This window comes from Balaenoptera physalus (assembly GCF_965194825.1).
Source record: "Balaenoptera physalus genome assembly, chromosome: 1".
In the NCBI taxonomy this organism is placed as follows: domain Eukaryota; kingdom Metazoa; phylum Chordata; class Mammalia; order Artiodactyla; family Balaenopteridae; genus Balaenoptera; species Balaenoptera physalus.
Genome location: NC_138882.1, coordinates 49,369,451 through 49,397,163, shown reverse-complemented (window position 1 = coordinate 49,397,163; position 27,713 = coordinate 49,369,451). Strand labels below are relative to the sequence as shown.

The window sequence follows — 27,713 nt, the reverse complement described above, 5'->3', positions numbered from 1 at the left end:
AAACAAGAGGCATTAGTTTTCTGTTGATAAGTATTTTTTCAGAAGCTCTGATTTAAAGTTGCTTTGGTGTGTCCAGAAGCTGAGATATATGCAGAGTTGTAGGAACAGGTTTGGCTGGTCAGGTGCTTTCTGTATGGGGCTTGTAATTCATCAGGGAAATGAAAAACTTTGGATTTTCCTTTTTGGACAAAGCAAAAGGTACAAAAAAGTTCCAAGAATAATAGAGCAAACACCCACATATCTGCTACCCAGAACTAACCAAAATTAACATTTAGTAATATTTTCTTCAGATCTCTTAATCTCTGTTTGGAGGGGAAGGGGCAAAGAAATAAAACTTTACAAATTAAGTTAAGCTCCATATAATCTCTTTTCTGGTACTTGTCTCCTCCATCCCTCCCAGAGGCAAGCACGAGGATCTTGTTGTCTAGGCAGTGCTTTTGTTTTTAGGACAGATTTAAATATCCATAAATAATAGTACTGTGTCTTTATTGTTTTCCAACCTCCATTTTTCACTCAACATTTTCTAAACCTACCCGTGTAGATACTTATAGCTCTGTTTCATTCAATTTAACTGCTCTTTAGTACCCCATCATATGAATAAAAGACAGTTGATCTTTTCTCTTACTGATGGACATTCAGGATGTTTGCAGATTTTTGCCACTACAAATCAATTTGCGGTTAACATACATATCTATACATATCCTCGTGCATATTTGAATTTCTTAAGAGCAGTGGTCTCCTACTTTCTTCATCAGGCTGCTCTATCAAGAAAATATTTAACTGCCTATCCCCAACATTTCTATATTTATCTATAAATTATATAAATGCTCTATCATACTAATATACAATATACTAATATACTAATATATCCACTGTAAAATGTAAATTTTTTTCTTAAAAGATAAAATAAATAAATAAAAAGTTCTATTATTTGCTTCCCACATCCCATTTGAACTGCTGGGGTACAGGATATGAACACGTTCACCTTTACTTATATTACTATCATTATTATTATATTATATTATTATTATGTATCTACAATATAATATAATACATTATTATTGTTACTCTCCAAAGAACTGTACTAATTTGCATCCTTTCTAGCAGAGTATGAAAATTTCCATTTTCCTACAACCTTAATAATACTTGATATGAACAGATGCTTTAAACATTTTATTTTGAAAAAATTTTCAAACCAGCAGAAAAGTTGCTAGAATGTTACAATGACCTCCTGTATAAGCTTCATCTAGATTCACCAATTATTAATACTTTGCTACTTTTACTTTCTTTCTCTACCTCTCTCTCTTCTTTCCTCCCTCCCCTCCTTCCCTTCATATGCATTTATGTTTTATTTCCATAATTTTTTCCTGAGCCATTTAAAAATAAGTTGCAGAAAGTATGACCTGTTAGCCCCAAGTACTCCCACATGTAGCTCCCAAGAACAAAGACATTCTCTTATGTAACCATGGTACAATGATCAAATTCAGGAAACTTAACATTGCTAAAGAACTATAATATTTCACCAATTCTCCCACTTAAGTCCTTTTTAGCAATTTTTTTTCTGACCCAGCACACATGTTGCCTTTGTCATTTCTCTTTAGTCTCCTTTAATCCTGAACAGTTCCTTAGATATTCTTTTTCATGATATTGATATATTTGAAGAGTACAGGCCAGTTATTTTGTTTCCTGTTCCTAAATTTGGATTTGCTTGATGATTTACACATGATTAAATGGGGTTATGTATTTTTGGCAGGAATACTATATAAGTGATATTGTGTTCTCAGTGAATCACATCAGGAGGTTGTCAGATTTTCTTAAGTTTTGCCAATCTAATGGACAAGAAATGAAATTGCATTTTATTTTGAATTTCCTTGATTACTTATAAGGTTGAGCATCTTTTCCTTGGCTATTCAAGTTACTTCTTTTAAAGTTGTTTAATAATCTTTGCCTATTTTTCTTTTGAGTTCTTTTTATTGATTCATCTGAGTTATTTATAGTCACACGAGTCATAAATGTTCTTCCAAAGTGTCACTTGTCTTTTATATTTACTTATGCTACCCTTTGTTTTACAGATCTTTAAAGTTTTAATGTAGTCTCATTCTACCAATTTTCCTTTATGATCCCTTTTGTTGTCTTGTTAAAAAAAATCTCTCTAGTGCTGTAAAGATATCTTACATTTACTTCTTACAGTTTTAACCTCTGTTTTTCACATTTAGGTATTTAATCACTTATATTGTAAGGAAGAACTTTATTTTTTTCTATATGTGTATCTGGTTATCCCAACACCATTATTGAATAAGTTGTCCTTTTGCCACTGATTTGTAATATCCGCTCTATCGCATACTAAGAGCCTACACATGCTTGGATCTTTTTCTGGGCTCTCTGTTCTGTTTTATTAACCTATTTGTCTATCCTTATATCAATATAAAACTGACTTAATTACTCTAAAATGACTTGCTGTGTCATATGTCTTACTAACTACTCAGGCTACTTCTCCTCTTGTTTCTTTTTATCCTCCCCAAATTATTTTGGCTGTTTGTGGGCCTTTAACTCTTCCATATAAGTTTTCAAATCAGTTTTTCAAGGTCCTTAAAACATTCATATTGAGGTTTTTATTGGAAGTGCAATGACTTTACGGAGTGTTACAGATAACTTAATCTTTATGATATTGAGTCCTACCACCGATAAGCATGAATCTGATCTATCTTGTATTAAATCAGGTCCTATGTTATACTCTTAAATAATATTTTATAATTGTCTCCATGAGTCCTGCCCATATTTTACTGGATTTTATTCCTAGAGATCACTGCTAATGTGAATGTTATTTGTTTTTGTTACATTTTAAAATTGATTATTGCTGGTGTATAGAAATCTATTGGTTTTTACAGGCTCATCTTGTGTTTAGTTCCAATGGCTTGTCTGTTCTTTTTTTTGTTTTGTTTTTACTTTTTTTAGACAGATATATCATCTACAGACAAAGACAGTTTTGTCTTTCTTTCAAACTTTTATACTTTTTTCTTAACTTATAGCATCACATGGGTCCTCAAATAGTGTTGAGTAGTAATAGTTATAATGAGAGGCATCCTTGTCTTGTTCCTGACCTTACAGAGTTTCACCATTATGATGTTGGTTGTAGCTTCTTATTAGGTAACCGTAGCAGCCATTTTTGGCACCCAGCAAAGTTCACTATAGTTCAGCTGCACCTATAGTGCACTTTGTTGACTCATGCTAACAATATCTCACCTCAAGCATATGCCATGTATCTCTGGGGTTCTGTTTTCATTTTTTCGTTTTTAGTTTTCCCCAATGGGCTTCTCTGCAATAGTAGGGCTTTACAAAAACCATAGGAGCCCACTCAGTCCTTGTCTGGGGATACTACATAGAAGTGCTGGGCTAGAGGTCACCCCTGAATCAATGGTGAATGGGAGCTCAAGGATGGATGTCCTGGCCTCTAGTCGTTCCTTCCTCTGATGGACGATTTTTTCTATGCTTCTAAGGGTCTCGGTGGTATTGAGATGTTGTGGCTTATAACAGTGATATTGATAACACATTTACATTGGCTTACCCTCCTTGCTTGTTTCATTCTCTCTGTGACCTCACTGCTGCCGCCTGGAATCACCTCCCAAATAAAGAACTCAATACTATGTTACCTGTCTGAAGCTCTGTTTTCAAGGAACTCTAAAAAAGTGTCTCTCTATTTTGTAGTTTTTTCATGAATTTCTAGTGCATTTTATTGAATATGTTTTCTATCACACCTGTTGAGATGATCCTATGTTTCTTTTTGTCTAATTAATGTGGTCAATAACTTCAATAAAATTTCTTGATGTGGAAACACTTTTTCATTTTGGGGGATAAAAACCCTTCTAGTCAAACTGTGTTAGTTTTGTTTCATTGTTGGTTTCTTGGCTTTTGGATTTTCTTTTTTCCTGCTGGATTTGATTTCCTAATATTTATTTAGGATTTTTGAATTTGTATTTATAAGTGAGATTTGGCCATACTTTTCTTTCTTTATATTATTCTAATCCAGTCTTGATATAAATTTGCCTTTTCTCTTTCATTTTCTAGGATGACTTGCATTAGAAAAGGATTATGTATTCTTTGAAGATTTAGTGTAAAGTCACATTAGCCTAAAGTCTTTTTTTTTTAGGTTGAAGGAAAGAGAGTAAGACTTCAAAGAACAGATTAAATTTTAGTGGTTATTATTTTATTTTTTATCTTCTTGAGGCCATTTTGACGATTTATAGTCTTCTAGAAATTTTTCCATTTCATTTAAGTTTTTAAATATATGGGCATCAGTTTAATTTTTCAAAATATTTATTCTAGTCTAGTTTTTAAATTTCCTACTGAAATGTAATTTTGATTTTTTTCATTTCTAATGTTTTCGTGCTCGCCTTCCTTTTCCCTTTGTCCATCTTGCTAGTGCTTTCTCTTTTCATTTAGTTTTTTCAAAGAAGCAGCTTCTCATGGTGAGATTTTTTTTCTGTTTTCTAGATTATTAATTTTCCCCTATCTTGATCATATTCTGGGTTAGTGGCTTTATCTGCTTCTACCTACTATTCCAGGTATACAGCTTTACATCAGCCATCTCACAGGCTGTGGTCACATATTCTTCCAGCCCAGCTGCATTTTTATTTCATTTATGCTTTGAGAATTATACACCCAGCCACTTTTGCCAATTCTCTGACCCAGAATCCAACAACTATACACCTTTAGCCCTAATCACTGCATTTTGTTTCTATTCAGATATGGTCCATGAGGATTTGTATCTTGCTTTGGAATATAGCTATATTTTAATTGTTTTCTTTTATTATATTTTATCTATCATGCACTGCCATGTATTTTGGGAGTGGTAGTTAAAGTATAAACTCACGGTACCATCTTGACTAAAAAAACAGGCAACTATAGTTCTAATTCTTTTTAGAATTTAAAACTGTTTAACTGTTTAGAAAAACAAATAACTTGGTAGTTCCTAGAGTAAATTTTAACTAATTCTATGAACAAAACTGATCTCTTTTTTCCCCTTGGAATGTTTAAAAAACTAAAATGAAGCTATATCTATTTAGAATATCTACTTAGGAAGTATGTAAGAATGAAGGACCAGAACCTCAATAAAAATCCAAAAACAAATGCTTAGCCCATTGCCCCAAGGATGGGTATAGAGGTAGCATGGCAGTCAGAGCATGTCCAGGTCACAGAGAAATCATCTTCAGATGAAACCAGCCTGAGCCTGGGGAAGATACATCAGAAATTCAGCCTCCAGGAACTCTCCTACACTGTTGATGGGAATGTAACTTAGTGCAGCCACTATGGAGGTTTCTTAATAAACTAAAAATAGGGACTTCCCTGGCAGTCCCGTGGTTAAGACTTTGTGATTCCACTGCAGGGGGGCATGGGTTCGATCCCTGATCAGGGAACTAAAATCCCACGTGCCACACAGCGTGGTCAAAATAAAATAAATAAACAAATAAATAAAATATATTAAAAAAACTAAAAATAGAGTTACTATATGATTTGGCAATCCCACTCTTGGCATACATCTGGAGAAAACTCCAATTCAAAAAGATACACACACCCCGATGTTCACTGCAGCACTATTTACAATAGTCAAGACATGGAAGCAACCTAAATGCCCACTGACAGATGAATGGATAAAGAAGATGTGGTATATATACACAATAGAATACTACTCAGCCACAAAAAAGAATGAAATAATGCCATTTGCAGCAACATAGATGGACGTAGAGATTATCATACGAAGTGAAGTGAGACAGAGAAAGACAAATATCATATGATATCACTCATATGTGGAATCTAAAAAAATGAACTTATTTGCAAAACAGAAGCAGACTCACAGACATAGAAAACAAACTTATGGTTACCAAAGAGGAAAGCAGGGAGGGATAAATTAGGAGCTTGGGATTAACAGAAACACACTACTATGTAATAAAATAGATAAACAACAAGGTCTTACTATATAGCACAGGGAAATATATTCAACATCTTATAATAACCTATAATGGAAAAGAATTTGAAAAATTACATAGATAGAAAGTATATCTGAATCACTTTGCTGTACACCTGAAACCAACACAACATTGTAAACCAACTATACTTCAATTAAAAAAAGAAAAATCCAGCCTCCATCCGGAATTTCAAGAAGAGTACTTGCTACCCTCCAGAGCTGGCTATATCTTGGGTGGGGCTCTCTCAGGTAAGCAAGAGCTCCTAGTATAACTTTAGTGAGAAGATGAGGACACCTATGAAACTTACTACCACTCACGGAGTGAAACCACTGCAGGACTCTGTCACTTCTAGTACCCATCTTGACACAGAGTGTGAGGAGGAAGACCTGGAAACATATTCCTCTGAGCACTCAGAAGAGCTTCAGGGAGAGCCTATTGGGGATGACAGACATATCCTTATTGCCTTACTTGATGATGAAGACCTAGAGCCATTCTCTGGAGAAGATTGCTCCGATCAATCTAAGAACTGTGGGACAGCTTTTCAGGAGCTTACAGGACTTCAGCAGTATAAGCAGAACCATTTAGCGGAATGTTTCCACTGCTGCCCCATTTGTAGTAGGGAGTTCTTCCAGGCTGCCAACCTACACGTGCACAAATTGTTTCACTCTAGGGATGGGACACAGAAGTGCCCTGAATGTCATAAAGGTTTCATCTACACAGCAGATGTGTGGGGGCACCTGTGTAACAGGTACTGGATGGAGCACTCAAAAATGATTGTAGAAATGGTACCCTGAGAGTCCCTGGTCCTCTGCGCACCTGAACCGTCACAGTTCAGATGGTGGAAACAAAGAAAAGAAAGGCTCCAAACCATACACCTATCTGTCCTGTTTGTTGTAAGGGGTTCTGCAAACCAAATCTTCTATGGAAACATAAGGTGATCTATTGGCAGGACAAGACATACAAGTGCCAAGAATGTGGCATGGCCTTTGTACCGCTGGTCAGGTTAAAAAGACACCGACAAACACACTACGGAGGGCGCCCCTTCTACTGTGTTGAATGTGGAGGGACCTCCCCTGGCTGAAACCCCTGCAAGGCCATCAGCGGATTCATACAGGAGAGAAGCCACACTCCTGTGCTTCCTGCAATCATGCTTTCACTGAGTCAGGTGCTCTGAGAAGGCACGATGGACTCTAAGAGCAGAGGAATCCTAGTGGCTGGGACTGTTAAGTTTATTATCACCTTTTGGTTTTGTCTCCATTAAGATTTCATGTTGCCAGCTTTCTAATATAGTCATTAACTTAGTCCAGGTTTTTTCCCCAGACCCTGCTTCCTCATGGATGGCTTAAAATAAATCTAAGAATGTGGGGGGTTTTTTCCCCTTAGAAATGCCATAGTCATTTCTAGCAGGAGTAAAGAAGTAGGTATTTACAAGTACAGACAACAGTTTTTAATGACAGAACTAAATGAAGTTTTTGGTTGGCAGACTCCTTATCAAGAAGCCTCTGGCTCTTTTCATAATTTGGTGCTCTGCTTGGTCCTTTAAGGACTAGTCCTTACTGGAGCTTTCCATAGTTGTAACCCATCTGCAGGTTTGCATGCAGTTCAGGATGCAAAGGTAGACTCTTTCCTAGAGTACACTAGTAATTTGGTTCGCCTTGTCACTGTTGCAATTTTTTCAAAAAAGTATTTGTTTTTCTTAAAAGCTATGACAATACTTTAGTGAGATGAACTCGTACTTTTTTCAAACTACATATACCATTTTATAATTACAAGAATAATTGTTACCTTTATAAGGGAGAACATGACTAATTTAACATGTTAATTTAACATGTCTAATTATAAATTAATTTACTAATTTATACTCGTAATAAATTCATTTCAGCATTTGAAGAAATATGTTTATCCCTTTGGAGTATGAATTGCCTTAGTCATCTTCTGTGTGATTTTCCTTTTTTAAAATCCCCTAAAAGATAGTCTTTGATGAGGATTACTTTGTAAGTCTGTTGTAGCCCTTTCCTATTGTAACTGACTTAAGTTCCTGGGTTTTGGTGCTGGACACATATTTGGAAGAGGAATCTAACAGAGATTCTTAATTCCAGTCCAGCTGATGGGCTTTATAAGGTCTGTGACTCTCTGAAATCATAACACATCAGTAATGTGGGTTTTTTGGATAGGATCCATAGCTTTCATTGAATTCTCCAAAAGCCTGGGATTCAAGGAAAGGTTCAGAACTGCTTTAAAAGATTTTGGGAGTGACTTCCAGACCCATCACTCTAGTTTCATCTTTAGTTCTTTACCGCTTCTCTTCAGGACTGCTGTATCATTACAAAAGCATAATCTCTAATATGCCTCTAATAAATGCTTTCTTTTACATTTGTGATAATATTGGCAGTAATCTCTTTTGCATGGTGTAAGGGTTTTTTTTTTTTTTTTATAAATTTATTTAATTTATTTATTTATTTTTGGCTGTGTTGGGTCTTCGTTTCTGTGCGAAGGCTTTCTCTAGTTGCGGCAAGCGGGGGCCACTCTTCATCGCGGTGCGCGGGCCTCTCACTATCGCGGCCTCTCTTGTTGAGAAGCACAGGCACCAGACGCGCAGGCTCAGTAGTTGTGGCTCACGGGCCCAGTTGCTCCGCGGCATGTGGGATCTTCCCAGACCAGGGCTCGAACCCGTGTCCCCTGCATTGGCAGGCAGATTCTCAACCACTGCGCCACCAGGGAAGCCCAAAGGGTGTTTTAAGATCTTTTGAAATATGATGGAAGGAGAAGAATTTGGAAAATTGTATGCTAAGATTGAAAACTTTTTTTTCTTTTATATTTGCCTGGATAATAAGTGGCGATGGTAGAAAACAAGTTATAATAAGGAGTAATGGTGCTGGAAAGACTTGAAAGCTTAAGTAGATCATTTCATTGAGATGGAAATGGGAATTATGAATGGCTCTTAGAAGACAGAAACAGCTATAGATCGAGAATTGAAGCCATTCTAAAATTAAAGCAATGTTATTAGCATAAAAAGAAAATGTAAAAATTTTCATTTCTGATATCTAAGTATTTTATTTAAATCTACCATAACTTCTGAAATTAATAGAGCTAATTAAAGTTATGACTGTTAGTGACTTTAAAGATTAGAAATCAAACTTCACACAAAAATGAAAAAGAGGATCTGGTAGAATGAAAAGAACTCTGGACTGCCATTAAAAGCTGTGTAATTTGCAGCTTTCTCCCTTGCAAAATAAGTGATCTCTAAGGCCCGCTGTAGTTCCAAAATTTCTTTAAGTGACAGGAAAATTATACTTTCAGCTACCTTAAGTGAAAAAAGTGTTTATCACTTAATATTCATAGTTGTAAGAAGACCCCTGATACTATTTGTTGCGCATTAGGGTAGTAAGCTGAATAATGGCCATCTAAAGATATCACATGGATAGATGTTACCTTCTCAGGAAGAAGGGTCTTTGCAGATGTGATTAAGGATTTTGAGATGCGGAGACTTCCTGGATTATCCAGGTGGGCCCTAAATGCCATCACAGTGTCCTTATAAAGAGAAGCAGACAAAGATTTGACAGAAAAGGAGGAGACATTGTGACTATGGAGACAGAGATTGGAAGGTTGCAGCCACAAGCCAAGGAAGCCAGCAGCTGCCAGAAGCCGGAAAAGAGAAGGAATGGATTCTCTCCTAAAGCCTTAAGTGGGAACTCAGCCCTAAAGACACTTTGATTTTAGCTCTAATTTCAGACTTCTGGCTTCCAGAATACTGAGAAAGTAAATTCTGTTGTTTTAAGCCACTGAGGTTGTGGTACTTTGTTACAGCAGCCACAGGAAACTAATACAAGCGGTTTAAACACACACCCACACAGACATCCAGGCATCATGAATGTGAACATCATTATATTGGGGAAAACAAGACGCACACTAACTACGCTTCTGCGTTGTCTGTTTCGAGTTATAGATGTTCCAGGCTGACATAAATAATTACATATCAATTTCCAGATGGATGTCTTATGATTCCAGGAGCACCAGGAGGGTGCCTCTCCCAAATATCTCCTTCCATTGATGCCTACAATCCCTTTTTTTTTCTTTCTTTTTCTTTTTTATTTTTTTTTCTTTTTAATTTTTAAAAATTTTTTGATTTTTTATACAACTTTTAAAGGTTACTTTCCATTTACAGGTATTACAAAATATTGGCTATATTCCCAGTGTTGTACAATACATCCTTGAGCCTATCTTACGCACAACAGTTTGTACCTCCTCCTAAAATCCCTTTTTTAAGACATACCTCCACAGTCTCCAAATGGAAAAGCTTTAGGTATCTATATATTTCATGTCACTTTCCTCCCGGAAGCATGAGCTGAGGATGACCCAACAGGAGCTTCAGTTGCCTCACAAATGTGTCCACATCACCATCTTCTTAAAGTCCTCATTAACCCCCTCATTCCTTGGAGACAGGGGTTGGAAAGTGAGAGTGGAAAAGAGAAATGGGAACATGCTAGCTGTGGTATTTACAGAAGGCCTCGGGCAGGGAAGTGGGAACAAAAAGAAATTAGGAATAAGAGCCAGTGGTTAGAGTGGAAAGAGCACTGACTCTGCCCAGTGAGCCCAGGGAGACACCTGGGGCCAAGCCTTGGTTCCCACGCCCTCCCCCACTCCAAGGCTGAGCCAGCACAGCCCCACAGATCTGACTTGGTATTCTGGTTCTGTGCTTATGAGCTCTGTGACCTTGGACGTGTGGCTTAATCTTTGCACTCCTTTGTTTCCTTACCTGCAAAATGGAGATAATAATACTTCCTTCACAGGATTGTGTTCTACACTCTAGAGAACTAGAGATGTCCCCCCTTTCTGGGAAGACCATGCATTGATTCACTTATCTCCATGGAGTAGGAATTGCAGTATTCCAAAAAAAAAGGGCAAGCAAAAGGGTTTGAATTCTCAGCATTCTCTATCAGATGTGGTGCTAGTGTCCAGATATTATGCACAATGCTTCTGCCCCCTTCCCAGAGGGTCTGTCTTGCTGGGCCCTAGAGTTAGGACAGCTAACTTGGCAATGGGGCCTATGACAGAGATGTACACCAGCTGAGCTTCTGCCAACCTTAACAGTGACCTGAGGGGGGGAGGGATGACAGGAAGTGGAGATGCTTTCCAACCCCTCTGTCAATTTCCTTAGGGCAGAAATCAGGGCTCATGGTGACATCGAGTGACTGCTCTCTAATTCATTAGGGGCAAGTTGTTCTCTATGGTTTGTGACCTATTCCTGCATCACAAATTGCCAACCAAAACTTATCATCTTAAAACAACAAGTAGTGATTATTTTACACAGTTTCCAAGAGCCAGGAATTTGGGAGCCACTTTGCTGGACGCTTGTGGCTGTGGGTCTCTCACGAGGTTTCAGTCAAGCAGTGGGCAGGTCTGCAGTCATCTGAACTCTCGACTGGGGCTAGAGGATCCCCTACTAGCTCATAGATGTGGCAGTTAGCAGCAGATTTCAGTTCCTCGCCACACGGGTTCTTCTGCAAGGCTACTCACAGCGTGGTAGCTGGTTCCCCCCAGAGTGAGCGATAAGAGGGAGAGAGAGAGAGGGAGACAGACAGAGGAGAGCTGTAGAAGCCAGAGTGCCTTTTATGATCTAGCCTTAGAAGTTGTGCACCAACATTTCTGCTTTATTCTATTCATTAGAACCGAGTCACTAAGTCTAGCCCACACAAAAGAGGAAATACACGGGTTCTTCTGCAAGGCTACTCACAGCATGGTAGCTGGTTTCCCCCAGAGTGAGCGATGAGAGGGAGAGAGAGAGAGGGAGACAGACAGAGGAGAGCTGTAGAAGCCAGAGTGCCTTTTATGATCTAGCCTTAGAAGTTGTGCACCAACATTTCCGCTTTATTCTATTCATTAGAACCGAGTCACTAAGTCTAGCCCACACAAAAGAGGAAATATTAGGCTCTACTTCTTGAAGGGAGGAGTGTTAAAGAATCGTGGGCATATTTTTATTAAAACTTTTTAAAATTCTTTTTTAAAATTTCAGTTTATGGAAGTATAATTGACATATAAAATTGTAAGATACTTAAAGTCTACAATGTGGTGATTTAATATATGCATACATTGTGAAAGGATTCCCCTCATCTAGTTAATTAACATATCCGTCACCTCGCATATTTATCTTATTTTTTTTCTTTTGGTGAAAACATTTAAGTTCTACTCTCTTAGCATATTCCAATTATACAATACAGTGTTATCAACTATAGTCGCCATGTTTTACATAAATCCTCAGATCTTATTCATCTTATAGCTGAAAGTTTGTACCCTTTGACCAACATCTCCCCTATTCTCCCACCCCCAAGTCCCTTGTCATCACCATTCTACTCTGTTTCTATGAGCTCAACTTTTTTAGTTTCCACATATAAGGATATCATACAGTGTTTGGCTCTCTCTGTCTGACTTATCTCACTTAGCATAATGTTCTCAACATGTCCACCCATGTTGTTACAAATAGTAGGATTTCCTTCATTGTCATTGCTGAAATAATATTCCACTGCATACACATACCACATATTCTTTACCCATTTACCTGTTGATGGAAACTTACGTGGATATATTTTTTAAATCACCACAAGGATGGAAAATAAAAATGTAAGCAAGCATGATTTCTAAACCAAAAGGCAGGGGATTTGCTGCACGTTCTCCTTGTTGCAGGTATGCAACCTACTTCTTGGAAGGGGTACACAGACTCTAGTGATTTAGTGACCCTTGCTTAACAATAATAGACAAAGCTAAGATCTATTAATCTCACCTGCTTTCCTGGAAAGGAAAATTGTTGCAGACCCCACATGGGAATATTTCTCAAGGGTCTCCCATAACAGACCGTTGTAAGGATTAATTGGGATAATGAATGTAGTGTCTGACCCCTAAAAATTGTTCACTAAATAGTAGCTGTTATTATCTTGTCATCAAGCCTAATTGACTCCACCTTTGAAATCTCAGGCATCTTCTCATTTAATGTATTATCCCCACTTGTCCTTGATTTCATCTGAACTATCAGACAGAATCCTTGCTTCCCTCCTGTTTTTCTTTAAATCTTAATCATAGGTTATGTCTTATAGACATTCCCTTCACTCATTGAGCCAATCTACTACGAGCCTGACATTCCTGAGATGAGTCAGTGAAATTCTGAGCCAATTTGACTGAGGAGAAAACATGGAAAAGGAAGATTTTAAAATATTATCCAGCCATAGTGGAAAAATTTTAATTATACTGGCATGGTTTTATACAGAATGGAAAGAGGGCAGTTGATATAAAAAATGAGCTTCCCTCTCAACTTGAAAAAGATGCCTTTTTCTCTTTTGATAAAACATTGAGTCATTCTATCTCTGGCAATATTTTCATGGGTAATTGAGTCTGTAGTTCATAGTCTAGTTCTGAGCCTAGCAATGACATCTGCTTGAGTATTTTAGCAATTAAATTGATGCTTTACACAAAATTTCCTTCCAAGTAAGATTTTTTAAGGCCTACTTGGAACTCCTGGGTGATCTATTGTGTTCATATTGGGGGTACTATAGCTGTTCAGTGTGCGTGCATTTGGTTTATAAAACGTTGTGTAAATGCTGAGTGCCAAGATTCATTGCTGCTGTATTTTTCTGTGTCCAGCATAGGCACAGAATGTTTCTTTCCTCAGTGAGATGAAGTAATGGTAGGTCTTCAGGGAACCATTATTCCTTTAGATTCAATTCCTTCCCTCTGACCAGGTAACTGACAGCTTTTCAAAGGAATTAATGATTAACAGCTGCCAACCCAGGGTCTCCCAGACCCATTCTTTTTTTTTTTTTTTTTTTAACATCTTTATTGGAGTATAATTGCTTTACAATGGTGTGTTAGTTTCTGCTTTATAACAAAGTGTATCAGCTATACATATACATATATCCCCATATCTACTCCCTCTTGCATCTCCCTCCCACCCTCCCTATCACACCCCTCTAGGTGGTCACAAAGCACCGAGCTGATCTCCCTGTGCTATGCGGCTGCTTCCCACTAGCTATGTATTTTACATTTGGTAGTATTTATTTATTTATTTATTTTTAAACATCTTTATTGGAGTATAATTGCTTTACAATGGTTTGTTAGTTTCTGCTTTATAACAAAGTGAATCAGTTATACATATACATATGTTCCCATATCCCTTCCCTCTTGCATCTCCCTCCCTCCCACCCTCCCTATCCCACCCCTCTAGGTGGTCACAAAGCACTGAGCTGATCTCCCTGTGCTATGTGGCTGCTTCCCACTAGCTATCGGTTTTACATTTGGTAGAGTATATATGTCCATGACACTCTCTCACCCTGTCACATCTTACCCCTCCCCCTCCCCATATCCTCAAGTCCATTCTCTAGTAGGTCCCAGACCCATTCTTAAGTAATTCACAGGTCTCCTTCCTAGAGTCACACCATGGTTTCTGCTGTGCTGTGTTTCAACCTTTATCTTCCCTTGAATTTATGATCATCCACTTTGAAAATGCATGTTATCAAGAATTTCAGGGTATTCCTCTGTACCAAACAGAAGCAGTTAGCTCTGTGGTTAAGAACACAGTCTCTGGAGTCAGGATGTCAAATCATTATTATGCTACTTTCTAGCTACAATATCTTGGGCAATATAACTTTTTTGTCTCTTGATTTCTGCATCTTAAAAACAGAATGTCTCTTGTACCACAATGTTCATTGCAGCACTATTTACAATAGCCAGGACATGGAAGCAACCTAAATGTCCATCGACAGATGAATGGATAAAGAAGATGTGGCACATATATACAATGGAATATTACTCAGCCATAAAAAGAAAGGAAACTGAGTTATTTGTAGTGAGGTGGATGGACCTAGAGTGTGTCATACAAAGTGAAGTAAGTCAGAAAGAGAAAAACAAATACCGTATGCTAACACATATATATGGAATCTAAAAAAAAATGGTTCTAATGAACCTAGGGGCAGGACAGGAATAAAGATGCAGACATAGAGAATGGACCTGAAGTCACGGTGGGGGAGAAGAGTAAGCTGGGACGAAGTGAGAGAGTAGCATTGACAAATACACACTACCAAATGTAAAATAGATAGCTAGTGGGAAGCAGCTGCATAGCACAGGGGAATCAGCTCGGTGCTCTGTGACCATCTAGAGGGGTGGGATAGGGAGGATGGGAGGCAGACACAAGAGGGAGGGGATATGGGGATATATGTATACATACAGCTGATTCACTTTGTTATAAAGCAGAAACTAACACACCATTGTAAAGCAATTATACTCCAATAAAGATGTTAAAAAAAATAAATACATAGAAAAAAAATAGAATGTCTCTTGATTTCTTCATCTTAAAAATAGAATAGAAAGGCTTACTTTAAAAATGAAACAGTTAATACATGAGAAACACTTAAAACAGTTCCTGGCACTGTAAGTGCCAACTCTTATCATTATTATCCAAAGGATGTGGATCATGGTGACTGTAGACTCTGGTGAATACAGTAGGAGAATTTTTATTAAGTGAAAACTTACAAATGAACATTTTTACTGGGTATATCCAAATTAACTCTGGCAAACTAAACCGTGAACACAGCACTAGTCCAGAGAGAAACGTTAAATTTCTTCTATCACAAAGAGGGCCCTGCTCTGATTTTAAATTACATACTAGGGAAGTAAGATTTGAGGTACAGTGGGTGTATAGAAAACCAGAAAAGTAGCTCAGCATCGCTTGGGGGCAACAATCTGAGCCAGAATAACCAGTATTCTAGCATTGATTCTTCTTCAAATAGAGGATTCAACTGCCTCTAATTTGGAAGGACGACTATTGGGCAGAATGTGTGTCAAGCCAGCCTGCAGCTGGTTGATTTCTCTGCTGGCCACTCCATGTGTTGCTGCCTTCTACGTGCACCATGGAATGGCCCTGTGACTATGGCAACAGGATTGCTTCCCCCCCCCCCGCCCCCCGCAATACCTACTCAGCAAGACCCTTGCAGCTGATGTAGTGGGAAAAGACTGTTTGGGACAATTTTCCTTTAAAAAAATGTGACTTCTTTATGTAATAAGCACTGAAGGATTAATGAAGTTCTCTTCAGCATATTATATAATATTCAGTACATTATACACCCTTATATTCCAGAAACACAGTATACAGCTCCAAATGTACCCAGCACAAGCTAATCTAGTTGGCCTATTAACTCACTCTCTCCCCAAAAGTATAACCACCTGGAAGCCATACCTAGATGCTGCATCTCATCTGCAGAAATGAACTTATGGGACACTTCAAAACCTGCTTGCAAGTTTGAGTCTACCATATCCAACTCAGGAGATGTTCCAGTAGTTTGTGCCTATTTTAAGTCTAGTTCTATTGTGATCTCATCCATATTGCCCACTTCTTATTCCTCTATTATTTGTTTATTAAATAATAAAATTTAAGCATCACCAGTATATTAATTATACTAGTGGTCCCAACTTAGCTGTGCACCAGAACACATGGGAAGCTTTAAAAATTAGATTGCAAGGGGGCTTCCCTGGTGGCACAGTGGTTAAGAATCTTCCTGCCAGTGCAGGGGACAGAGGTTCGAGCCCTGGTCCGGGAAGATACCACATGCCGCGGAGCAACTAAGCCCGTGCGCCACAACTACTGAGCCTGTGCTCCAGAGACTGCAAGCCACAACTCCTAAAGCCCGGGCTCCTGGAGCCAGTGCTCTACAACAAGAGAAGCCACTGCAATGAGAAGCCCGCGCACCGCAACGAAAAGTAGTCCCCGCTCACCACAACTAGAGAAAGCCCGCGCGCAGCAACAAAGACCCAACACAGGCAAAAATAAATAAATAAAATAAATAATAATAAAATTTAAAAAAAATTAGATTGCAATATGCGCTACAATATTTCACTACAGGTCTATTGATACAATAGACCTGTATCAATATTCAAGGCTAGGATTCAGCAAGTTTGTATGGTTAACAAACATCCCAGGTGATTTCTATACAGCCATTCTATGAACTGGTTTGGGGAACAACCACCTTAAGAAAGTATAGGCCAAACCAAAAATTTTAATTAGGGAAAGCTCTACTAACAACCATCTTAAGAAAAACAGAACACAAAGAAAAGGAAGAGTAACTTCAGTTTTCAAATATTTCATTGACTACCCAGAACAAAATATACTATCCTTTGCTTTCTTCATAGTCATAAGGTTATGGATGATTCTTATGACTTTTCTACCAATCTAATGCTTTTGAATTCAAAGTTCTTCTCCTGGGAGACTGATGCTCACTTTTATTACCCCGTTATTATCATTCCTATTTTGCCAATTCAGATGCAGAAGCTGAATTCAAGGTCATGTCGCTGGTGAATATGGAGATGGACTAGGAACCCAACCACTGGGTCTCCAGCCAGCCGGACCCAGAACTGGCTAACTCTGTCGTTTGGACCTGCAGATGTATCTAAGTGAGTCAACACACAAAACCTCCAGGCATGCAGTCAGAGTTCTAAGGTTACCTTTGTCAAACAAGGCATGACATGTATAGCAGTTCTCTCTGGCCTCCATGTGTCAAGCATAAGAACACTATTTAGCAGTCACTCCCTGGGTCCAAATCAGCTGAAGTTCAAGTGAAATTCAGATTTGGCAGGTTTTGGTGGCGATTTTAGGAATATAGTAAAGATATCCTCAAAAGGAGAGTACAATACCTTTTTGTGGAGTATCTTCTTTAACTTTGGTAAGATTAGAAGTGCTGTTTACCTCTGTGCATCAATGGAACTCTGTGAAGTCATGGATTCCTCCCGGTTGAGGTCCAGAGCTAAGAACTACCGACTTTTAAACTATACAAAATCAATGTATGTAGCAGTACATCTCTAAGAATGGCTGTTAGTAATGCAAACTTCAGTTAACCTTGTTAGAGAATAACTGTGAGTCATGTAGGTTTTCAAACCTGTTTTTAATGATAGTGAAACAAGCTGATTGCACTTGGGCAAGGGGTACTTTATTTACTTCACATTGGAGCTCTTGATCCTGGCAAGTTTAAATGAACCTAAAAGGCTTCCTGAACCATGGTCAAGCCCACAGGGAGAAATTTTGTATATGTCTCTGTAAATGGGCAGATTCCTCTGTAAATATAGCATGTGATTGAAGCTCCCAGGGTGGAAACAGGAGAAGAGGTAGCCAGAGAGGAGGCACCTGTGAATTTTTGCGGGTGAGACTCAGATAAGTTCCAGCTACTAAGCTCCACTGTGAAGAGAAGCGGGCTTCTTTTTCAGATGCTAAGGCTGTTCTGGATTTCTAGGATAACTGGGTGCCAAACATAGGACATAAACGCCCCTCTCTTTAAGATAAAGGCCTTCTCTAATTCAAAGGCATGACTCATAAAGACAGTCCCCAGGGTAAAGTCATTTCCTTAGGAAAGTGAAATGCTGAGCCACCTGGATGGGTTTGAGTTACCCCCAGGTATAATTTGCTGCTTTGGAAGATTCCTCCATAGAGAGCACATCTGGGGATTCCTTTATTCACATAAAAACAGAAAAGTACCTTTCTCTAGATAGGACCAGCCCAGATGCCTTCTCGGTGTTTGCATATGGCTTTGAGGGCAGAACGGGCTAGTCTTTTTCCTCACTGCATCCGAGGTCAGCCGGCCGTGTCTTCACCTTCCCTGAGAGTCAGCTGATGGAGCCCTCACTCGTCCGAGGAGGAGGGGATGGGCTCCTTCTTGCAGCTGCGGTGCTTGGCTCGGTGTCGTTGGAGGTGGTTGGACCGGGTGAAGGCCTGGCCGCAGTCTTCACACTGGTAGGGCCTCTCCCCGTTGTGCACCCGAATGTGCTGGGCCAGCTCCGAGGCAATGCGGAAAGCCTTGCCGCACTCGGCGCAGAGGAAGCCCTTCTTCCCGGAGTGGATCTGTTGGTGCCGCTTCAGGGTGGAGGAGCGCGCAAAGGCCTGGCCACACTGCGCGCAAGGAAAGGGCCTCTCGCCCGTGTGGATGCGCTGGTGGCGCGCGAGGCGCGAGGGCTGCGCGAAGGCCACGCCGCAGTCGGCGCACTTGAAGGGCCTCTGGCCCGTGTGCAGCGTCTGGTGCTCGATCAGGTTGGAGGATTTGGTGAAGCACTTGCCGCAGGTGGGGCAGGGGAAGGGCCGCTCGCCCGAGTGCACGCGTTGGTGCTCCATCATCCGACTGGCCACGGCGAACTCCCGGTCGCAGGTGGGGCAGCGGAAGGGCTTCTCGCCCAGGTGCGTGCGCTGGTGGCGCAGCAGCGACAGCGGCTTGTTGAAGGTCAGGCCGCACTCGGCACACGGGAAGGGCTTGTCGTTGCTGTGCATGTTGCGCTGGTGTTTGCGCAGGTCGGAGGAGCGCACGAAGGCCTTGCCGCAGTCCGGGCACGGGTAGGGTTTCTCGCCCGTGTGCGTGCGGATGTGCTTGCGGTGGTCCGAGGACCAGGTGTAGGCTTTGTCGCAGAAGGGGCACCGGTAGGGCCGTTCGCCCGAGTGCACGCGCTGGTGCTGCTGGAGAGTGCCCCGGTGGGAGTACACCTTCCCGCACAGCTCGCACGCGTAAGGCTTGGCGCCCGGCGGCTTCTGGAAGGCCCGCCCGCCCCGCCGTCGCTTGTGGGGACACGCCTCCCTCTGCCCGCCCTCCCCGGCGCCCGCCGGGTTCTGGTCCTTAAAGCCCTTCCGCACTTTGGCCAGCGCCTCCGCTGCCAGGTTGGCCGGGGTGGCCGACCCCTGAGCTGGTATATGTGTCTCCTGCGTGGAGGGGTCCCAACTGCCCGCCGCCTTGGGGACACACGCTGGAGAGGAGCTGTCTGGGGACTCGTCTACCCCTTTCTGTGCACAGAAATACCTTCCAGAACCAGGGAAGTTGGATGGGACACCCAGAGCAGCGTCCAGGTTTGCCCTCCAGTCTCCATCATTGCCAGCAGGTAATGGGTCCCTAGGAGGTTGCATCTGACCGAACCCCTCGTGTGAGAGGCTCCTGGGGAGGGCACTGGGAGTTGTGCTTGCTCTGGGGGGGTCCTGAGTCAGGGTGATCTTTGACTCACCTCTTTCCCAGCTGGCCTTCTTCCTAGGCATTGCCATGGGTTTCTTCCCCACGACTCCTGCACTAAAGGAGTCAGAGAATTTCTCTTCCTTTTTGTGGAACGGATGCTGCCGTGGCAAGTCAGTTTTGTCCTGAGTCCCTTGGGAGCTGAGCCTTGAATGGGCCTGCTGACCAGTGTCACCAGTGCCCCCTTTGTCTCCTGCCTGTCCATGGTCCTCATCCTCCCTCTCCAAGTTCATGCTCAGCATCCGGGGGTCATAGCTGCAGAGAGGAGACGCCTCACCCTGTCCATCCTGGGGGTCCACCTGTGCCATATGTGCAGGCCCTTCTATCCCTGCTTCTCCGACACAGACCTTTACTTGGCTCAGGATACCTGCAAAAAAGAAAATCACCAAGAATGGACTTAATCACCTTCACGGCCACGGGGACTGAGTTCTCACTACAGATCTGTGTCCAGCTGGTAGCCGTGCCAGCCACATTGCTGCCCCTCACAGGCGAAGGAGGAGCTGGGCCCTGCTGAGAACTCCACAGTCACCCTTAATCCTTTGGAGGTCCCACTTGCCCGAAGCCGCAGGAGACAATGCTGTCAGGATGGCAAGCGTGGGGCATTTGTTGAGTGCCAGCTGTGCCCTGCCCTGCCCAGGGGCTCAAACACCAACTGCTAGCCAGGTGGGTTCTCTGTGAGCCTGGGGAAGAGAGAGGGCAGGAAGCAAGGTCTGGTCCTCCTCGGACCTCTTAAACTGCCGTCCTGGTCGGGAAGCTGAAAACCAGGCCGGCTCTTGCCATTTCTGGCAGGAGTGCAAGCCTGCCATCTCTTGATGGTGGCAGCTGGGACTGCCTCCCAGACACTGGACTGTGTGGGCCACCTCTTCCAAAGACAAGGACCAGCTCCTGGGAGAATGGGGGTGAGTCAGGAAGACACCAGCGTGTTCCCAAGAAGAAACCCAGCTGCCTCTCACTGCTTAAGGGGAGCTTCTCAGGCCTTTGCAGTGAAGAATCCCCTGCTGCTGGGCGGGGTAAACACATTGCACCCAGGGAGAAAGGGATGCCCACCAACAGCTTGAACTATCTCTGAAGTATTGCTTCATCTTAAGTGTTCATGAGAATGTAGATCCTATGTCATGTCTGTTTTAACATGAAAATAGTGTTTTAAGTTACCTTCAGTTTAAATGTTTAACTTTTCCCCAGGTGTGCTGTATTTATCCCATGGCCTCATGTATTCCTGGCACACCTCCATATGCTCCCACGGGTGTACATACCCCAACTTGAAAAGTATGGACTTAGGGTTTTGACAGCAAGGCATGAGACAAGGGAGGCTTTGAGTTGCATTTTCTGATTGATTTTATTTTAGCTCAAAGGTACAAAGAAAGCCTGCTGGGGTTGGTCAATAAGGATTGTTTGTGTGAGTTTTACAGGAGTTGCTGGAGTGAGAGACAGGCTACTGAGGGTCTCTGTGGAGGCCGGGGGGTGGGGAGTGGGACAGGATGGGGTGTAGGTGGGGGGAGGAGCAATTTCTGACCCGAGGGCTGAGTTTGCTTTGTTCTGGAGGGAACCTTCTGAGAATTCCAGAGAGCAGTATCACTAGCAGTTCCATTTTCTGGACAAATGTTATGAGCCAGGCAATGCGCTGAGCGTTTCACAAGCATGACTTCCTTTAATCCTCCCAGCAACCTAAGATAGATGCTATTACTATTATAGTATCCTTTCCATTTTACAGACCAGAAAACTGAGGTTTCAAGAGATTACTCACCTGCCCAAGGTCACACAGCTCATAGACAGCAGCCGTGGGGTTTCTGACTTCAAGGAGCTGCCCCAGCTCCCAGATGTGGCCTCCACACTGCGGCCCTGCCCTGGGGCTGGGCCCTGCCCAAGAGCAGCTGCAGCATGTGGGGGGGTGGGTAGAGCCGCTGCTTTCGGAGGCATCAAAGCCCCTTGTGTTTTCTGGGCCAAGACACCTTGGCTACGGGGCCTCACGGCTGGGCTCCTCCCTGCCCCTGTTGACCCAAATTGCCCTGCACAGGAGGGAGAGGCCAGGCCATTGCCTGAGGTGGTTAGGCGTATGAATCACTGAGTGTTTACTTTCCGAAAGCTGCTGCGCTCCTCCGCCCACCGTCCACCGCCTCTCAGAGGGATACAGGAGCCGTCTCTCGGTGCTTGGTGTGGCTCCAGCGTGCTCCTCTTCAGGGCAGGAGGCGCTCCATCATCCCTCAGCAAGACGGATTCATTCATTCGACAGATGTTGACCAAACAGTCAAAACATATGCCTGTGTGTCGACAGACATCTCTGAGTCTGGTTCTCTCCATGTGCGGGACGGAGATACTGCCCCTACTGTATAGTGTGTGGGACGCTCCTGCACACGTGGCTGGCGCTCAGTGACTGGGGCATTGTTACTCGTGCTGCTAGCTCCTCTGCACCGCAGCGGGACTCCTGGGAGGTGTCTAGGTGGACGATCTTCGCAGTTTGGTGGTCAGGGTTCACACAGTAAGGTCATGTCCTGTTACATTAGCCCCTGTCTCACCTAACTGCCCTTCCCCCAGCTCCCGCCTGATCACAGTAAGCCCAGTTACTCTGCGTGTGGGGTGGAGGGAGGGGAGGAGCAGCGATGGGGAGGAATCCTCACTCTCTCCTTGGATACAGAAGCCGTAGATAAATGGAGGACACAGTGCAGTAACGACTGCAGTTCAGCATCTCGTGTCCCTTTGTACCCGAAGCCCAGGGATCGCTCCCTCCCTCTGACCCTTCTGTTCTATCCCCATAACACGTCAGAATGTAGCTGGCGTACCTCTTGGCAGGAAACCAAGTTTGACATCTTTTCAGCATAGTGGTTCTTAGAGAGCGGCTCTGTGTGTGTGTGTGTGTGTGTGTGTGTGTGTGTGTGTGTGGAGAGGGGACACAGTGCTAACCAGCTTCCTATGGCTTACTGAGGCCAAGGTGCCTGCTCAGGGACTGTGGTCTGCCAGCAGGATGGCAAGGGGACGCTGGATTTGATTGAAGCAGGTTCCAAGGCTTCTTTCTTTCTCTGGGACAACACGCCGTGCATGCTCACAGAGAGCTGTTCACAGACCACTTATCTCACCCACTCCCCACCCCGCCTTCTACACCACATGTGTCTCATCCCTTTCCTCTGGGCCACAGGGGAGCCTCCGCAGGGTGGCACACAGCCCTCTGCTAGCTCACAGCTGACGGGGATTGCCTTTCCAGATGGGAAATCCCTCTGCCTGCAGCCACATCCCCAGTGAATATGTCCCGCTGTCTTCCTCCCGTAGCTGCCAAAGGTGCTCTCTTGACCACCAAGAAGACCGAGAGGAAGGCAAGGGCTCAGGCTGGGGTTTTCTGGCCAAGTCGACACAGATATTCCCGGTCTGGAAGAGGAACGCTGACACCCTGGTGTGGGCAGAGCACAGCCCTTCCCTGGACCTTCCTCCGTGCTTGCCAGCCAGGGGCAGCCCCAGCTCACCCGCCTCACCCGTGGACGTGGAAGCTTTGCAGGAGCCTGGCCACAGGGCTTGTTCCAGCTCCCAGCCCCTGCCCCTCTTTCCTTCCATAGACGGCACCCCGTCCACCCCAGGGAAGCCACCTCCCGCCTTCTCCCCTGCCCACCACCTTCAGGCCTTGCTCTTCACTTCTGGCTCCGACACAGATAGTCACTTACCTGGGAAATGCAGACAGCCACGTGGGCGCCCCCCGCCGGCTTCTCTGTCATATGTAGCTTCTCAGCTACTGGAACTAGAGCTGGGTACAAATCAGCAGAGATGGTGTCTCTGTCCCTCACGCTTTTGTGTCCAGTCCAGCAGCTGTGGAGAGAGCTTCAGGAGGTGGGGCCAGTATAATACACTCAACCTTCCTTCCTGCTTCCCAGAGGGCAGCCTGGGAAGTCTACTGGGGCTGCCCTGTCTCACTGCCTGAACTATCCTTCAGCTCCCTCTGCGCCCGCCTCCCCTCCTGCCAAGGCCAGCCTCCCTCGCTCCCTTCCTCCCTCTCTCCCTTCCTCCCGCCCTCAGGAAGGTTACTCAGTCCTCCTGCAGGTGGCCCTCTCCCTCCTGCTCACTTTCATCCCTTCTTCCAGCAGAGCAGGCACTCAGTCCTTCCATCCTGCCCCAATATGTCCATAAGCCTCTGGTCACATTGTGAGCTTCCTGGGGAAGCATGCTTTCCCTTCCTGGGAAGCAGGACAGGGTATTAGGCCTGTACCCCTACCTCCCCATGCTAGTACCCACCTTTTGCAGCACTGTGGTTTGAGCAGGGGTGTTCCCAGAATGTTTTGCAGTCATCATCGGCTCAAAGATGCCCATGACTATTTAGCTGGGGGTGGAGTACAGGGAGATAATTTTCTCTCCTGACTCATATACAAACCAAGCCTCTCTCTCTCCATCTTTCAGCATTGCTTCCCATGCAGGTTCATCTTGAAGAGGAAATTTTTAAAGAATTTTTATTGGAGCATAGTTGATTTACAATGTTGTGTTGGTTTCTGCTGCACAGCAAAGTGAATCATATACATATACATATATCCACTCTTTTTTTAGATTCTTTTCCCATATAGGCCATTACAGAGTATTGAGTAGAGTTCCCTGTGCTAGACAGTAGGTCCTTATTAGTTAGTTATCTTATTTATAGTAGTGTGTATATGTCAATCCCAATCTCCCAATTTTATCCCTACCCCCCTCAACCCCTGGTAACCATAAGTTTGTTTTCTGCATCTGTGACTCTACTTCTGTTTTCTTTCAGCATTGCTTCCCATGCAGGTTCATTTTGAAGAGAAAACTGGCCGAGGATCAAGTCTCGGTACGTCTAGAATTAGCATCCACTCGAGTATAAGGTGCTTTTATTAGGGTGAATGCTCAGGACATTAAAATAGGGGATGGGAGTCTGGTACCTGTGATGTCCCTTGGTGGCCAAAAATATACTGGTTGACAGTAGGGTTCTGGGACTGGGTTTAAATCTTAACTCACGACTTGTGTGACCTTGGACAAGTTATTTAACCTCTCTGTGCCTTAGCTTCTTATCTATGAAATGGGAATCATGGCAGTATCCCCATCATGGGGGTCTTGGGAAGGTTAAATAAGATCATGCACGTAAAGAGCTTAGCATAGTGTCTGGAACATAGTAAGTGCCCAGAAAAGTTAGCTGCCCTCCTTGTTATTATGGATGTTCTTGTTTCTAGAGAAGATATGGCTCATGGGGCTCCTTTCATATCCCCACAGCCTTGTTAGGGCTGCAACTCTGACAGCAATAGTGACACCTGACACATTTTTCTGAACAGTAAACTTCAGAATGTGATTGAGAGAAGTAGGTCTCTCTGCTCCTTGGCGTTTTGTAGGTGTGGCTTCAGAGGAAGGAGTCAGGCAGCAGACAGAGGCCTCTAGGTCTTTGAGTCTGTAAGTCTAGAACAGGGTTCAAAACCTGATGTCCCTGAAATAAAGTGCAGAGTGCTACAGATATGTGGATATGCACTGTCTAGGCAAGAGGATCCTTAGCTATTACGCATTTCTCAAAGGGGCTGTGATCCAAAAAAGGATGAGAACCATTGGTGTTGTGCAGGGGGAGCGATAGGATAGGGAGAGTTGGTACTTAAAATATCTCCCATAGCAACGTATCAGATGGTGTTTGCCACCAACCCACACCCCAACACTGCTGTTCAAAATTTCCCAAGTGGCCATGTCATACGGGATGACCTTCAGATACCTTTGGCAAGAAAGTGACTAAATTCCTCTAAGGGGCCAGAGGAGGTGAAAGCTGCAGCTGGGGTGGAAGTGTATGGGTCCCTCCCCTCTCCCAGCCTCGCGGCACCGGTGCACATGCGCTGAGCTCTTCCTTGTGCCGACACTACGCTGACACCACATGCGGTGTCTCCCTTAATCCTCACTGCGCTCCAGTGGAGTGGCTGCTGTCAACATTACTCCTGTCCACAGACTGAGGACGTAGAGACACAGACGGCTTAGTGCCATTTCGAGGCTCACAGCACATGGTCACTACCGAGTGGAGCTGTGGTTCCAAGGTGTCAGGGTCTGCACTTTAACCACTGAGCACAAACTGCCCAAACACTGTCACCTCAGAGCCTGTGTGTTTGGCCTGGCTCTGCCCTCCCTTCCTCCTGGAAACCCTCAGTCCTTCCACCCGAGGCTGTGTGACGTGTGTGTGTGTGTGTGTGTGTGTGTGTGTGTGTGTGTGGTCTCTGCAGTCCCTCCCCCAGAAGACCTTCTTTTCCCTCAGCACAGCTGCCCAAGGAGACGATGGGTCCCATAAATGCCAACTTATTATTGTCCAGCCAACACAGCTTGTCTCTCGTCGTGCTTTATCTCTAGAAACCCTAAGGATCAACTGTATAACAAAACCCACACACCATGGAACTTCCATGTTAACTTGTCCACCTTGTCTCCCCCTTGGTTTTCAAGACACCCTGCCATGACCACCTCACTGGTGTGGGCCAGGCGACCTCACCGAGTGAGAAATGGGATAAGGAGCAGCCTGGGTACTCACGACAACAAAACGTAACAGGAGCCCCTTATCCCGAGTCACCTACCCTGAGAGATCCCCTGAGCCTTCTCTGGCATGCTGTGTAGTCAGACCTCCCTGACTACACGTGCACAGAAAGGCTCCTTGGAGGTCAAAAATGGAGGGGGCACCACCTCATAGTAAGTGATGTCAACTACCCACAGTCCTTTTTGCTAGAATCCATCTTGGCTAAGAGATGCACACGCACACAGGGGAGTACTCACGACAACAAGACGTAACAGGAGCCCCTTATCCCGAGTCACCTACCCTGAGAGATCCCCTGCGCCCTCTCTGACATCCCATTTTAAAGTGTCATGCACCTTTTCTGTGTATGGAACTTCTGCGTCCTAAGGAGCCGCAAGCAGGGGGCTGAGCAGCCCTCAGAACTGAATCCTGGGTCTTGCTCAGGCCCCTGGTCAACCTGCTCAGACCCAAGGGGACAGGGACCTTTTTCACTTCGACAGCACAAGCACATTCACTATTTAATCTCCCCAGCAGTCACTCTGGGGACCACCGGGCATGAGAGTTGAAGGGAAGGCCACATCTTTTTCCTTCTTTTAAGAGCTCTTGGAATCTATATCATTCGGCCCAATCCCTTCGGTATGGAAACAAGGGAGGCATTGTTTTTGTTTGTTATTATTTGCAAGTCTACCTTCAAAATCTGGCATTTTCCTTGAGCTGTTCTGACTGGCAATGGTGAAAACTGGGGTCCCCTTGCCTGTCTGGGAAGGGGAGAAAAGAGAGATTGAGAGAGGCTTGCAGGGCACTGGGGAGAGAGAAGGGCACCTGGCCCCTGCCAGGCACGGTGCCAGAGCCCAGCGGTGCCTATGAACCGCACCGACTGGACCGGCAGGGCTGAGTGACACGGGTGGAGAACAGGACAGACTGGCCCTCCGTCCTGGAGGACGCGTGGGCACCTCGCTGAGTTCATGAACCGTGGCTAAGCCTGGACATTGGGTCCGATTATGATTCTGAGAGGACCTGAGAAACTTCCCGGTTCCTTTGCTGAGGCTCCAGGATCCCCTCCCCTGCAGGTTTTCCTCATGCTCTGCCGCCAGCTGTCATCACAGTGATCCAGTTGAGCTGCTTTCAAACAGTGGGAACCATTGCTGAGAAACCAGTCATCCAGTCTGCTTTCTTGCCCCAGGCCTGTGTCATCCTTGAGGAAGATTAATGGAGCCACTTAAGTGGCCCATATGTGGGAGAGACCTTCAATATTTGTTGTTTTCCTCTTAGGCATCAAAATTTGTT

General features: G+C 43.8%; 1 protein-coding gene across 4 annotated transcripts in view; it reads right to left on the bottom strand.

Moving 5' to 3' along the window:
* ZNF648 (zinc finger protein 648) overlaps window positions 1–27,245 on the bottom strand; it is a 42,696-nt gene extending 15,451 nt beyond the window's left edge. The window contains exons 1-3 of one of the 4 annotated variants that reach the window (XR_014266910.1): window positions 23,623–27,245; window positions 17,634–20,342; window positions 10,237–10,395 (exon numbers count right to left, since the gene is read on the bottom strand). Coding sequence is in view for 1 of the 4 variants with exons in the window: in XM_082473195.1 (XP_082329321.1) it covers window positions 18,613–20,283 (1,671 nt within the window). In the remaining 3 variants the exon portion in view is untranslated. Of the gene's footprint in view, window positions 1–854; window positions 10,396–17,134; window positions 20,343–23,622 lie in introns of those variants that run through there. The other 3 variants (XR_014266912.1, XR_014266911.1, XM_082473195.1) reach the window with 3 other exon arrangements.
* Window positions 27,246–27,713: the final 468 nt, after the last annotated feature.